This window comes from Apodemus sylvaticus, chromosome 9, assembly GCF_947179515.1.
Source record: "Apodemus sylvaticus chromosome 9, mApoSyl1.1, whole genome shotgun sequence".
Lineage (NCBI taxonomy): Eukaryota > Metazoa > Chordata > Mammalia > Rodentia > Muridae > Apodemus > Apodemus sylvaticus.
The window spans coordinates 54,532,207-54,546,489 of NC_067480.1; the positions used below are offsets into that span (position 1 = coordinate 54,532,207).

The 14,283-nt window shown below is 39.2% G+C and overlaps 2 protein-coding genes across 3 annotated transcripts in view; one reads left to right on the top strand and one right to left on the bottom strand.

The window, feature by feature from the left end:
- Positions 1–2,189: 2,189 nt before the first annotated feature.
- On the bottom strand, positions 2,190–11,087 carry Ndufb3 (NADH:ubiquinone oxidoreductase subunit B3). The gene is made up of 3 exons (XM_052192227.1): positions 10,977–11,087; positions 6,516–6,669; positions 2,190–2,475 (listed from the first exon to the last, which is right to left on the bottom strand). The coding sequence occupies exons 2-3, from the start codon at positions 6,665–6,667 to the stop codon at positions 2,319–2,321; spliced, it is 309 nt and encodes a 102-aa protein (XP_052048187.1). The 5' UTR covers positions 6,668–6,669; positions 10,977–11,087; the 3' UTR covers positions 2,190–2,318.
- A 190-nt stretch (positions 11,088–11,277) lies between these two features.
- Positions 11,278–14,283, top strand: part of Hycc2 (hyccin PI4KA lipid kinase complex subunit 2) — a 77,262-nt gene continuing 74,256 nt past the window's right edge. For both annotated transcript variants that reach the window (XM_052192223.1, XM_052192224.1), the window contains exon 1: positions 11,278–11,427. The gene's annotated coding sequence lies outside the window, so the exon portion shown is untranslated. The remainder of the gene's footprint in view (positions 11,428–14,283) is intronic.

The window sequence follows — 14,283 nt, forward strand, 5'->3', positions numbered from 1 at the left end:
GACACACCAGATCCTGGGGCCTTGCTGGCCAGCCAGTCAAGACCAAACATTACAGAATCAAGGACTTGAAAGACAAAAGCTGTTTTTGTACTAATCATTGCTGTTAGTTATTCTAATTAATATGTAGTGGATTAAATGTGTGTATCCCCCTAAAATAAGTTGGCACTTAATTCCACTGTGATGGCATTAAGAGACAGCTAATCTCCCAAAGGCCTCTGTACATGGTACACAGAGCCATCACAAATGTAGTTAAGTTCCAGAGAGACACCCTACCCCATGCAAGACGACAGCTTCTATTAACCACAAAGACAGCCCTCACCAACAACCCAACTGTGCTAAAAACTGTAGTTTCTAAAAAGTCCATTTTACCACTTGAGTTTTATTAGAAATTCTTCTGCCTCATTTAAAATTACTCCATCTCACTTTAGCTTGACTACTCAAGGACAGAATATATCTTCTCAATAAACTGTTTTAAATTCTTTTTTTTTTTTAGTTACATTTTTTTTTTTTAACGTTTGGGTATTTTGCTTATTCACATGTCTATGTACCATGTACACGCCCGGTGCCCATGGAAGCCAGAAGAGGGTGTTGAACTTCCTGGAACTGGAGTTAAAAAAGGTTGTTGAACAAACATGTAGATACTGGGAATCAAACCCAGGTCCTCTGGAAGAACACCCACTGATTTTAACTGTTTAGCCATCTCTCCAGTCTCTTAATCTTAACTGGTGACTTAATGTTAACGATTTAACATGGGGAAATGTCCAGTTTATTAAAAAGTGTCAAGGTTTTCATGTTGGTAACATGAGAGCAGAGCAGTCACAAATGGGATTAGTTCTTTAGTACAAAAAGGCCAGAGTGAACAAGTCTCCCCCTACCCTCCTGCCCAGTGCAAGAACAGTGAGGATTCAGAGAAGAAAATAGGATAAAGAAAAGTGAACAAAATGCATACGCAGTCACAAGGAAATGGATGCAAGATGCCCCTCTAAATACAAGACCAACTTCACTTCAAAAATCTAGAGGCAGAAAAGATAGCAGTGCTCTTACCCAGCACTGGACCCTGCACAGATCTCCCAAGCAGGAGGTGGCCACTGCTGTAGTAGTGGCATGACCACCCCGGGGTAAGCAACGCTTTGTTTAGATTTGAGGCCTGCTCTACAGGATGGAATTCAAGTTTTGTACTGCAACCCTGGTCAAGTCCATTACTTAGGAGGTTATAAGCCACAGGGAGGGAACTTACTACTACTGTTTTGTTAAATGGTCACTTTGTCCAACTGCCTTTTACTATTTATGCTTGTACTCATAAATTATCAATACTCTCAACTTTAGTCAGAGCTTCTTTCCACCCCCACCCCCACGGGCCATCAGCAATCAATATAAAAACTACTGATTGGTTGAAATGCTGAGATTAAATAACTTGAGTGCTCAGTCCTAAATGGGATATCTCTATCAAACACTCCACAGACAGATGCCAGGTAGACAGACACACACAGCTCAGGGAATATCACACGAGGGAGCAGAAAGAATGTAGGAACAGCATAGGAAAGAATGCTATAAAATGCTGTCTTCCAGATGTGATGCAGCTGTTGCACAGTAATTATCTGCATAGGATTTAGCCAGCCAACATTCCATCATAGATCGTGGAGAGGCTTGTGAGGCTCAAACTGTAGCCAAGGAAGTATATTGGCAATTAGTGTCTACTTGGGGAGGAGTTATGTTTTTCTTTGTGGTGTGGCTGCTGGTAAACTGTCTAAGCTCCAGTAGACAGCGTCACACCTATGCACGTATAGGCACTCCTAACTGGACTCACTGGGTCTGAGGATGCTACAGTGAGAGAACCTTATTTTTATGAAAGAGATGCTCTTTTCAGTGATGCTTCTTATCATCACTCCGGGAAGCCAGGAAATATTCAGCCCCTAAAGCTACCCCAAAGCAGTAAGAAAAGCCCTCTTAGGACACACATCTGTGCGTTACATTTTGTGGCTGCCTGCTATAAGCAGAATACACCACTGCTGGTACCTCCATCATTCCAAACAAAGTCCAATATGAATGCGTACACACACATATACAGTCTTGCTATATGGCTTAAGCTGGTCTTGAATATGATCCTTCTTCCTCGGCTTTCCAAGTGCTGAGGTTAGGTACAGACATTAAATTTTTCTTTTTAATTTTATTTAAGACTTACAAAAAACCAAGTTTTCCTTACTTTATTAAACCATGCTAATTTGGTTGGTCTATTCTTTCAAAGACCAACATACAGCCAAGGATGCTACAGTGAGAGAATCTTATTTTTATGAAAGGGACATCACAAGGTGCTCTCTTCAGTGATGCTTCTTATCACCATTCTGGGACTCCAGGAAATATTCAGCCCCTAAAGCCACCACAAACGCAGCAAACCCCCATTTGAATCCTTTTAATATTACGCTCGTGAAGGTGACGTTGCCTGCAAAGCCGCCCATGTATCTCCAAGCCTCATTGCTAAAAGAAAAAGATAAGGAACATTATAACCACATACAATTCACATTAATTCACCCAGCCAAATACATATGATTTTCTTCTTCCTTAAATACTTAAAGGTTGCATTAGTATTTCTCTTTTGCTTGGTGGTAATTTTTTTTGTTTGTTTGTGGGGTTTTGTTTTGTTTTTGAAATATAGTCTTGTAGTATAGACAGCCCTGGCTGTCCTGGAACTCATAATGTAGAACAGGCCGGCCTCACAGTGATCTCCTTGCCTCTGTATCCCATGTGCCGGGACTAAAGACATGAGCTACTGTATTGGGAACACTATGTTTCTGAAACAGGATCTCACTGTATAGGTTAGGCTAGCCTCCAACTTGTGGCAATCCTCCTGCTTCAACCTCCTGTACTGCAGGACTATAGGCATGAACCACCACACCTGGTTCAAAGCAACACTATTTACTACTGTAGCCTAGTAGAAATATTTCTTTGGCATAGGATAATTAAAAATACATGACTGCCAGGCGGTGGTGGCCCACGCCTTTAATCCCAGCACTTAGGAGGCAGAGGCAGGCGGGTTTCTGAGTTCGAGGCCAGCCTGATCTACAGAGTGAATTCCAGGACCGCAAGGGCTACATAGAGAAACCCTGTCTCGAAAAACCAAAAAAAAAAAAAAAAAAAAAAAACCCATGACCAAGTCTCACATATAAAATATGAAATGGTCCTCCTGCTATCTACCTTACACTATGTGGTAAGTATGAAATGCTAATGCACAGTATGTTTCAGCACAGAAGGACACACCCGACATCACTGCTGCTCTTCAAGAGACTCACTGTCTTCCCTTGCCATACAGCCTGTGCTTCAGAAGACTGAGTTCCTGCTCTGGTATATTCTTCTGAATATGCTGAACACAGAGAGAAAGAGCAAGCTGACAGCTTTAGGGAGATGTGTATTCTTGCATATATAATCTAAATTAGTCAGAAAAAAATCACTTTATAGGGGACAAAAAAACTAAAAGCAGAGCAAAACCAACCAACCAACCAAAAAACCCCGTCTCACTAGCAATGATAGGAACAAATCAAACCAGCTTAGATGCCAACACCACACAAAGACGCTAGGAGTAGCTGATGTTGTGGAACTCTGGTACTCACTGAGCTTCCGAACCTGCTCTGTAGACCAGGCTGACCTTGAACTAGGATCTACTTAGCTCTGCCTCCCAAGTGCTAAGATTAAAGAAAGGTGTGTGCCACCACACCAGATCTGTTGTACATTCTTAAGATCACTGTGCAGGTTCAGCCTGAGCTATTAAGTGAGACTTCATTGTAAAACCACCAGGAAAAAAGTCAAAAGTTTACAGACTGTCAAAATAATGCTATCTCTGTAGACAAAATGACCATTATACAAAGGAAGATTTAAGGGACATATAAAAAATTTACTGGAGTAAAAATTTAGCTAGAATAAAAGTTTAGCTAAATAATAAATGGAATATAAAATCGTTATGTGAAAATTGTCAACAACACAACTGAAAAATGAGATTTAAAAATACCACTTAACTATTTACCACAAATATGAATTCAGCAAAATGCTCAAGAGATATATAAAAAGCAAGAAAATACTGTTTAAAATGTCAAAACATCCTAAGTAACTTGCATGCTAAAAAAGTCATTATTTAAAAGGCCTACATTATCTCCAAACTCATGTGCATTCAATATACACATAGAAAAGATTCACATTATAAACTTTTGTAGAATAGTGAATGAGATCCTAATTAAAATCCAAGTCAGCCATTTGTAGAAATTGATGAGCACATACTAAAATTTATAGGCAAATAAAAAAGGTTCAGACTAGCAAAACCAATGAAAGGTAACTGGAGATCTTATACCTCCCTGTTAAAGATTGTGGTATTGGATCTAAATGTAGACATATTGAACAGGGAAATAAAATAGAGTCCAGAAATAGACCACATAGAGATGGTCTATTGATTTTGACATATTTATCAAAGTAATTCAATGGGGAATAATCTTTTAATAAATGGTCCTGAGCCAACTGGATATCCACCTGTAATATTTGCCTCCTCCTTTCTTCAAAGGAAACAAAAACTAATTCAAGGTACTGGAGAGCTGCTCAGTAGTTAAGAACACTGGCTGCTCTTCCACTGGACCCAGGTTAAATACACAGGAAACACAAGGAGGTTCAACAACTGTTTGTAACTCCTGTCTTAGAGGACCCAACACCTTCACCTGAATTCTGCAAGCACCAGATGCACATGTGGTACACAAACATACACGCAGGCAAAATACCCATATATACAAAAATAAATATATTTTTTGTAAATAAAAAATTAACTCAAAATTAATAATCATACTTCAATTTAAGAAAACCATAAACTGAATGTGATAACAGATGCCTACAAACCCAGTACTTAGGAGGCTAAGACAGGAAGATTCTGAGTCTAAGCCTGGCTTGAGTTAGACATATAACAGTCTCAAAAAGAATATTAATAAAAAAAAATGCTTCTAGAAAATACAGGATAAAATCCTAGATGAGACACAAAAGAAACAGCAGCAGCAGCAGCAGCAGCAGCAGCAGCAGCAGCAGCAACAACAACAACAACAACAACAACAAACCCAAAACCTTAACTGGGAATTTAACAACAACAACAACAACAACAACAACAACAACAAACCCAAAACCTTAACTGGGAATTTATTAAAATTTAAAACAATAAGAAAATGAAAAGGCAGGTTACATATGGTCATATATTCTGGGAAAGAACATTTACGCTTATTTTCAAAATATATAAAGAACTATTAAAGCTCATAACAAGAAATCAAAAGACCCAAGGAGACACCATACCTAAAACAAACAAACAACTCACAGTTGTGTGCACAGAATGATTGACGCAAGCATTAGTGTCATGGCAATGGGGAGGGAAGCCCCACCAGAGCTCTGCCGCCATAGTTACTAGGGCTTCTTCCTGAGTTCTGAGATTAGCTCTTATGCTGCCCACAGTGGCCTCTAGTTTGATACATAGCCGAGGATGGCTTTGTAATTCTAGTCCTCCACCTTCCACCTTTCAACGCTGGGATTATAGGTGTGCCCAACCATGTTGGTGTTAGAGTGGCTGAAGTTAAAAAACTGAACAGTAAGTACTGATGAGACCATTAAGCAGCTGAAGTTCTCATTCGCTGCTGGTAGGGATGGGCAACAATATTACCTCTTTAGGTTTGGCAGTTCTTATAAAAAGACCCATAGATTTATCACATAATACAAAAATTACATTCTTTTTTTTTAAGACAAGGTTTCTCTGTGTAGCCCTGGCTTTCCTAGGACTCACTCTGTAGACCAGGCTGGCCTCTATTTACAGAGTTCCACCTGCCTCTGCCTCCCAAGTGCTGAGACTAAAGTCATATACCACCACTGTCTGGCCAGAAATCCCACTCTTAAGTATTTAACCAAGAGAAATGAAACTGTATATCCATACAGACTTAAATGGTTGTAGCAACTTTACTCATAATAAAACCCAAAAGCTGGAATTAATTTGAATGGCTACTGTGGTATCTATATCATAGATATGAAAAGCAGTAACATGTGTAAAAAGTAAAAAGGCTGCAGAAGCCAGGCTTTCTAGAAGGGGTTTCATCCCTTGGTACTTAAAAAACAAACCCAATAAATGAGAAAACTCAGCTTCTCTTGCCTGTGCAAAACATCATCATCAAGTGAAAAGCTAGGACCAAAGACTATCCTGCAGGATTCTAATGCAGAAAGCTCCAGTAAAGAAGACACCAGGGAAACTGAGCAGCCACTTTTCATGATGGAAGGTGAAGCATGGACACTGACCCTCTGTACTCATAAATAACTAGACTTGGACCCGCGCCGCAAGAAGACTCAGTAGGTAAAGGTCCTGGCTGCCAAGCCTGAGACAGGACCCATGTGTAGGACAGGATTTCCTCGAGTTGTCTCTATCTTCACACTTGGCAGATACATGACTGCCCCTCCTGCCCCAGGACACAAATAAAAGTTCACCTGAAAAAGAGAAGATGTTTCTAGACTCATCTTACCGAGCCCATGGATCCCGCAGCCCTCGTGCAACAAGCTTCTTCTGCATCGTTTCTAATGGCGTCCCTTCAATTTTCCACTGTCTGTAATCTGGAAGTTCCATTTTACCATGACCATGACCATGTCCGTGTTCGTGTCCGTGTCCAGCAGCCATGTCTACAGGAAGAGGGACAGAGAGAGAGACTATAGACACCCAAGAGCCAAGCTTGATGTCCATGTTTCAAGTGAAATGTTTTGAAAAGAGATACATTCTTGAAAATCTGAGTAGAAAGCTTTTATAAAAAGTAAAAACTTTACAAAAAGTTTATAAAAGTAAAAAAACACTTTTATAGATGAAGACAATGAGACTCCAAGCAGTAACTTCTGAAGGTAAGACAATTAATGACCAGTGTAATTAGTACTTTAGCCTTGTGCCTTAGCTTCAGAAGTCCCTCCGAATAAGGCCTAGATAATAGTTGTCTTACTGCAAGAATATGCAGAAAAGAGTACATGTTATCTTTCTCTAGCTAGTTCTTCAAAAGTACATAGTAATCCTTTTAGATACACAAGAGTGCCTTTTTTTTTTAAAGATTTATTTACTATATATAAGTACACTGTAGCTATCTTCAGACACACCAGAAGAGGGCATCCTATCTCATTACAGATGGTTGTAAGCCACCATGTGGTTGCTGGGAATTGAATTCATGACCTCTGGAAGAGCATTCAGTGCTCTTAACCACTGAGCCATCTCTCTAGCCCCATAAACATTTTCTATAAAGAACCAGATAGTAAGTATTTTGGTTCTTGTGGTCAAAAGAGGTAAAACTGAGGATAGGAGGGGTGTTTTCAGCAAGATTTTATTGGTAAAATCTAAAATATACTAAAGAACTAAAATAGTTCTTTATAATATAGGTCTTTCAATGAAAAATGAAATTTCTTTTTAGAGGGTTAGTATTTTGCCTACCTGGAACTTAAGGCCACTATTCCGTAAGTAGCATCAAAATGACTGTACAAGTTCATCTGCACAAACACTATTAGCTCATGGGCCTCAAAAAACAGGCACTGTCTGAATGTGGCCTACTGGCTGGAGTTTACTAGTTCAAGTACTGACCTGAGGACCACCTGAGGACACCTTCTTAATCAATAAATTACCTTCGTAAATAGGATATGCCAATGGTTGTTGTTTTACGGCTTGTTTTGCTAGTGTCAAAATAAACTTTATCTTAGTCTTCATTTAAATTGCTATGAATTTAAAATTCAAGAGTATGGATAGTGCTATATTATTATTCATATAAGAGTAGCAGTTGGATTTATTTAATCATTGCTCTCAAGAAGTAAAACCAAACCAAAAAAATTTCTACCATTTCTCATATCTCATTATTCATATCTCCATTTAATAATAGGCAAAGTCCAACAGTAGGACAGGATCTTTCAAAACAGAAAAAATTAAGATGTATTAGTATATGCTGAAGACATTATATGAAATGTTTATTTCATTAAACAGTAACACTAGGATATGAGAAGAAAATGAATACAATAATTACTGAATTAACCAAAACTTAACATTATGTTAAAGATCTCCATATTAGAAAAATTAAAATATAGCCACTAAATACAAGTTAAAACTACAACACTCAAAATACTAATTTGCAATGTAAGTTTTTGAAGAAAAACATGAGACTCTATACTCATTTCTCTTGCACAAATGTCTTTAATAAAGCCAATATATTTTATCTACCTAATTACAATATTTTAGAAAAATATTCTTCTATAAGAATTTCCAAAAAGATAAAGTTGAATAAGCATATTCCTAAGGAATCTTTGTTTTCTCTTAAACATTGTAGTCTTAGCTGAACTAAGGTACACAGGCATGGAGTTTGAGCCACCTGGGAGGCTAAGGCTCCCGGAGGACCACTTCAGACCAGTTTAAGGCTGATGATGGGCGTCGTCATGTGAACCCATCTCAAAATGCAAAACAAAATTTACTATTATTTAAAAATAGGCATAAGTCAAAAATAAAACCTCGAATGTTCAATGGGAGAGTTGAAATTTACCTTTTTTATGAACTATTAATAGCTATGAAATGCGAGAAAACACTCAGTCCTTCTGGGCTTCTATTCTTTCACATAACAAGAACCAAATCTATCTTGCAAGATTGAGAATGCAGAGAACACATTGTGGTATGCCTTCCATTTTCATAGCTAAGTGGTGAGACTGAGTGAGCACAAATGTTCTGAAAAAACTGGCATGACCTAGAAAATGGGACATCCACTGGGAGTGATCCCAGCACTCAGGAGGCAGAGGCAGGAGGATCTCTGAGTTGGAGGGCAGCCTGGTCTACAGATCAATTTCCAGGACTGTCAGGGCTATACAGAAAAACCCTGACTCAAAAATCAAAGCAGGTGTGGGGGGAAAGCAAGGACATTCAAATATATATGGCTACCAGTTCCTCTCCTGGAACTGTGCGGTCTTGTTTGGTAGCTTTTAACATTTAAAATGTGGCTCAGGAACTGGGAATTTTAATTAATACATTCTTTTAAAAAAAAGATTTTATTTGTGGGGTGTGTGTGTATGTGTGTCTGTGTGTGTGCACGTGCTATGCATGGAAGTGTCCTTGGATGCCAGGAGAGGGCATTAGGTTCCTGGGAGCTTAAGTAATACATAGTTGGTGATTGTGAGCCATTTGATATTGGTGCTAGGTGTCTAATTAAGGGCCTCTGGAAGAGTAGAAAATATCAAAGCAAACTCCTAAATCAAATATAAGAAAATACTAAAGTGTACTTGGAATTATCTAGGTATATGAATATACTTTTTTCAAGTGTATTTTTCAACCTTCTAAAATACAAATACAGACCAAGTATTTATATTTATGAAAGCAATATATATGTGTATATATATATATTTATATACTGTATATATAAAGTACATACATTTTGACAGTACGAAAATGTTGAATAATTCATTAATAGTATATGTAAATATATATTTATTCAAGACAAGGTTTCTCTGTGTAGCTCTGGCTGTCCTGGAACTTACTTTGTATACTAGGTTAAGTGTTGAACTCTGAGATTCTCCTGCTTCTACCTTCCAAATGCTAGGACTAAAGGCAACCACACCAGGCTTCAGGCTTAAATAAGAATATGTTTAACATATTGGGTTAGATGAATTTGTTTCTTTTAGTGTCTACTAGAAATTTTAATTTTACATATGTGGCTTCCATTGCATTTCTACTGGGCATCATCTCTTAAATTTCCGAATGTGCATGACAAGGAATATGTTTACCAGATTTTTTCCAAATGAAGCACACATTATTTTTTCACTGGGGTATGAGTCACCCCTGTCTTACACAAATATTGTTTATTCACTTGAGACAATCTCACACAGCTCAGAATCACCTCAAACTTAGTATGTAGCCAGGGAAATCTTTGAACTCTTGGTCCTTCTATCTCTATCTCCCAACTGCTGGGAGGCCTGTGTATCATGCTGGGTTCCTATTTTTAAAAGAGTATTTAAAGTCTTGAGTGTGTGTGTGTGTGTGTGTGTGTGTTTACATAGAGGTCAGAGGTCAACCTAAGTGAACTGGTTCTCTTCTCATACCGTAGACTGTGTTATACTGCACCGTGGCCTCAATGACAGGAACTTATTTCACCTATAGAACTGTCCATTTAACAACAGTAAACACAGATTCAACCACGAATGAGCACATAATTATGGAAAATTTAACTGCTATCTGCCTATGTCAGAAGTGAACTAAGTATGGTGATGATCAACCTCCACTAATCATGGCTTGTTTGAGCAATGGGAAAGTGTTGACTTGCTTTCCCTAAGGAAGAAAAATATTACTTCCATTGAATATAATTTTAGTTTATTGGGGGCTTTCAAGTGTGTATCTCAAATTCTCCCATTTAAAAACTAAAATGACCATAAAAATATGAGAAAATACAAATGAAATGTTGTTACTTTAGTACCCAATCCTTAATCCTAGGATTATACAATAGTGTTGATTTTGTGACTTGCTTTTTTTCTTTCTTTCTTTCTTTCTTTCTTTCTTTCTTTCTTTCTTTCTTTCTTTCTTTCTTTCTTTCTTTCTTTTGTACTTAAGCACGGTATCATAAACACTTATATTAGGGAAATTGCACTTAAAATACAAGCTTGTGAAGCAACCGTTGCAACTATTTCTTCTACCTCGGAGCTGCTCTTTACCCTGTTCAAAGACAACCTAAAAAGCCAGGAGGCGAGGAGTAAATTGCATCTGGTAGCGGCGGGTTAAAACATCTCCAGGATTTAACCGCCACAGTAATTGTCAAGGCATCCTTCATCGCTCCAAGGAGCCCAGCGGCACCCGGCAGCAGCGCTCCCTAGCTAGGTCCCGGATCTTCTCCCGGTCTTAACTGATCCTCTCAGCACCCTCCACGCCTGCATTTCCCTGGATAAAGTTTAGATTATGCTTAATCCAGAAGTCTCCCACCAACTCCCTAAATTACCTGTCAGCAATCTGACCTCCCGGGACACTCAATATTCAACCTTCCAGCCTGAGCCAACCGGAAACGGACGTTGTTTCCTCCAGTTTCTTTACCGCAGGAAAGTGGAGGAGATAGTAATCGTTCCGGTACTGGCGCAAGGCTCCCAGACAACGTAGAGGTGACATGAAGGAGCCTGGAAGCAGAGACTGTTTCCTACACTTTGTAGCTGGAGTCTGATTGAGGTAGAAGATATTGAAGGATATAGGAGGATAAAGCCCGTGTTTTTCTCGCTCCCAGACGGAATCTTTAGGAAGAGCACGGAGGGGCGGGCCAAAACCATAGCACAGCCAATGAGAGCGGCTGTTATTAAGCGCGTGGGCCCACTCAATGAGAAGGCTGGATGTTATGCCGCAGTTGGCAGGCTGCTGCGGGAGGCGGTGGCGGTAGGAAGCCTGAGGCTGCGGGGTGACAGGTAGGCGGCGGTGATGTCTTCGGGGTGGGGGGTGGGGGGTGGCGGGGGAGACGCGCGGTGCCGGGTGGAGAGGGATTTCTTCTCCGGCTGCGGACACGGTAGCCGGGAGCTGACGAAGGTGAGGTGGGGAGGCGGCAGCTGGACTGTTGGCGGATCCGAAGCCCTGCAGACTTGGGAGCAAGCTCGGGAGGGTCGTGAGGAGAAGGCGTCTGCCGAGGCGGCTTGGGGATGAGTGTTGTGGGGCAGCTTGGGGCCCTTGCAAGGGCGTTAGGGTGTCGGTGGCGCGGACTGAGGCGGGAAGGAGGCGGGCGCAAGACACAGGTAGTGAGGGCTGAAGGAATTTCTTGCAAGAAGCCTTGGGTAAGAGAAGGACGCGGCGTTGCAGGCACCTGAGCGAAATCCTAGGGGTTCACAGGGCTGTTTCCTGAGATAGGGAGCGGTGCGGAGAAGAAAGATATTTATTGGTGGTCAGACCTAGAAATTAGTGCCTGGACATTATGTAACCCATGGCAGTTATTTTTCCAAGTAACTCGACTGACCCTGGTAGAAGAGCTCTTGCAACCTATTGATGTATCTGAACACTTCTTGTTAGTTCCAGTGTTTTCTCTACCGAGGCAGGGTCTGTAGGAGGAGGACAGCGTGAAGCCAAGAGTAGTCACGAAGCGCTTATCCCAAATATGGACTTGGGTTGAGAGACAACACGACGTTAGCTTTAGAGGAATGTTGTCAGATTCGTGTTTTGTACTACATGAATTTGCTTTGCGGCTTTAACCTTCAGAAAAGCGGAGAGCTTTTAAATCTATAGAAGAAGGTAAATGTAGATTAGAAAACGAGCAGTAAATTGGTACACAACTCACTCCCAATATTTGGACGTCAAGAACTGTGAAAATAAGGTGGAAGTCTTAGCAGAGGAGTGTCAACTTTTAAGTGATTTCCCTTGTTAAGTCTGAGAAGCTAGTTATGGGTTATGCCGTAGGCTTAAAAAATAAGCTCGTTGAATGTCATGGACATAGATAAATTTTATTTACAAGTTTAAGACTATTTTGAAGTCTTTTAACGCCACGGTTTGAATGGGTTGAAATACAGTCCTAAAACAAACTCCCGTCAGCATATATTGTGGAAGGGAATTTCCTTTTATAACTCATTGGAAAAAATATCTTCAAAGACTGGAAAACTCTTTAAAAAGTAGCACCATAAGTTATTAAAATGTAAGCTGCTTGAGATGCTGCCATCACATTAGAAGATGAAGACAAATGTAGTATCAAGGAAATATATTGTCTTTCTGGACTTGTTATTTAACTACACATTAGAAAAACTTTCTACAATGTAATCTTTTTTCTGCTATTGATCATTTATACATAAACATTTATACATATACATAACATAAACATACATATACATAGACATTTATACGTATACTTATAAAGTTAGAATTTGGGTGTTTTTTTTCTCTAAAAATATTGTTTGAGTAGAAATGGGTCATTAGTATTTGTTTGGAAATGTCCAGCACACTGAGGTATTTGTCAGTGCTTTAAATAAAAAAAATGTAAATAATACTGGTGTTTGTTTTTTTTTTACCTTTTTACAAGAATAATGGTATTTTAGTCACAAAGAAAACATATTTTTTGCTTTAGGTGAAATTCTATAGCACTTTACCTACAAAAAATACAGTGTTTACATATTGTAAACAAATATTTGCCTTTAGGTAGGTTGATTTAAGAGAGAGCGCGTGTTTCTGTGTTTCTCTTATGTAACCAGCCCACTCTAGCTGTTTGAGAGAACTAATGGTTGATGTTCAGTGGCCAGTAGGTGTCATTGTAGAATGCCATAAATTGAACACTTGGTAGGGAATTACCAACGAGTTTGAAAAACAGTCGCAAATTGGCTTCTAATAGTATCTGGATGATCATTTATAAATCATAGAGATTCTGTCTTTTGAAAGATTTCAGTGTCAAAGCTGTTTGTAAGTGATTTGACACACTGTAAGGTAATAATATTTTTGCTTGAAAGTTTTGCTTTTTTTTTTTTTTTTTTTTTTTTTTTGGTTTTTTGGATTTTGGTTTTTCGAGGCAGGGTTTCTCTGTATAGCCCTGGCTGTCCTGGAACTCACTCCAGCACCACTGCCCGGCAAAAATTTTGCTTCTTAATATAACCTTTAATCTCTCTCCTCCCCTCCCTTCCCCTCCCCTCCCCTCCCCTGTTCTCCTCTGTTCTCCTCTCCTCTGTTCTCCTCTGTTCTCCTCTCCTCTGTTCTCCTCTCCTCTGTTCTCCTCTTCTCTCTTCTCTTTCTCTTTCTCGCCAGACAGTCACTATGTAGAGCAGGCTGGCCTTGAACTCATAGATATTCACTCACCTTGCCTCCTGAGTTCTAGGAATAAGGCATGCACCATCACAGCCAGACTTTTTAAAGTCTTTCTTAATAGCTAGTATGGATGTTTCATTGCTATTAGTACACAGCTTTTACATCTTATTGTAGTATATTAAGCTCTAGAATGATTTTCAGCTTGACTGAGCTTTATTATAGAAAAAAAAAAACCAGTACTACATAGTTAAAGTTAACTTCTTTCCATCAATCATTTTTTTAAATAAGATATGGGTAGAAACCTCAACTAAGTTGTACTGTTAACAAAAATAATATTTTGTTGTTCTTTAAATGCCAGAGCAACAGATTTTTTTGTGTGTGTTTTTCATTGCTTGTTGCTTTTCCCCACCTCCAGAATATTTTCCACTATGTTTGCGAGTTTTGTAGACTATATACTTTTCTCACTATAGGAACTGAATATTTCTCAATGTCTAAAATGTAATATAGTGGATTCCAGTAAGTGCTGGCACAGAAATCTATGAAGGTGGTTTACA

Coding starts and splice junctions, on each gene's coding strand:
- Ndufb3 (XM_052192227.1), bottom strand. CDS start 6,667: ATGGCTGCTGGACACGGACACGAACACGGACATGGTCATGGTCATGGT. Junction 2,476..6,515: donor CTGCGGGATCCATGGGCTCG/GTAAGATGAGTC, acceptor TTTTTCTTTTAG/CAATGAGGCTTGGAGATACA.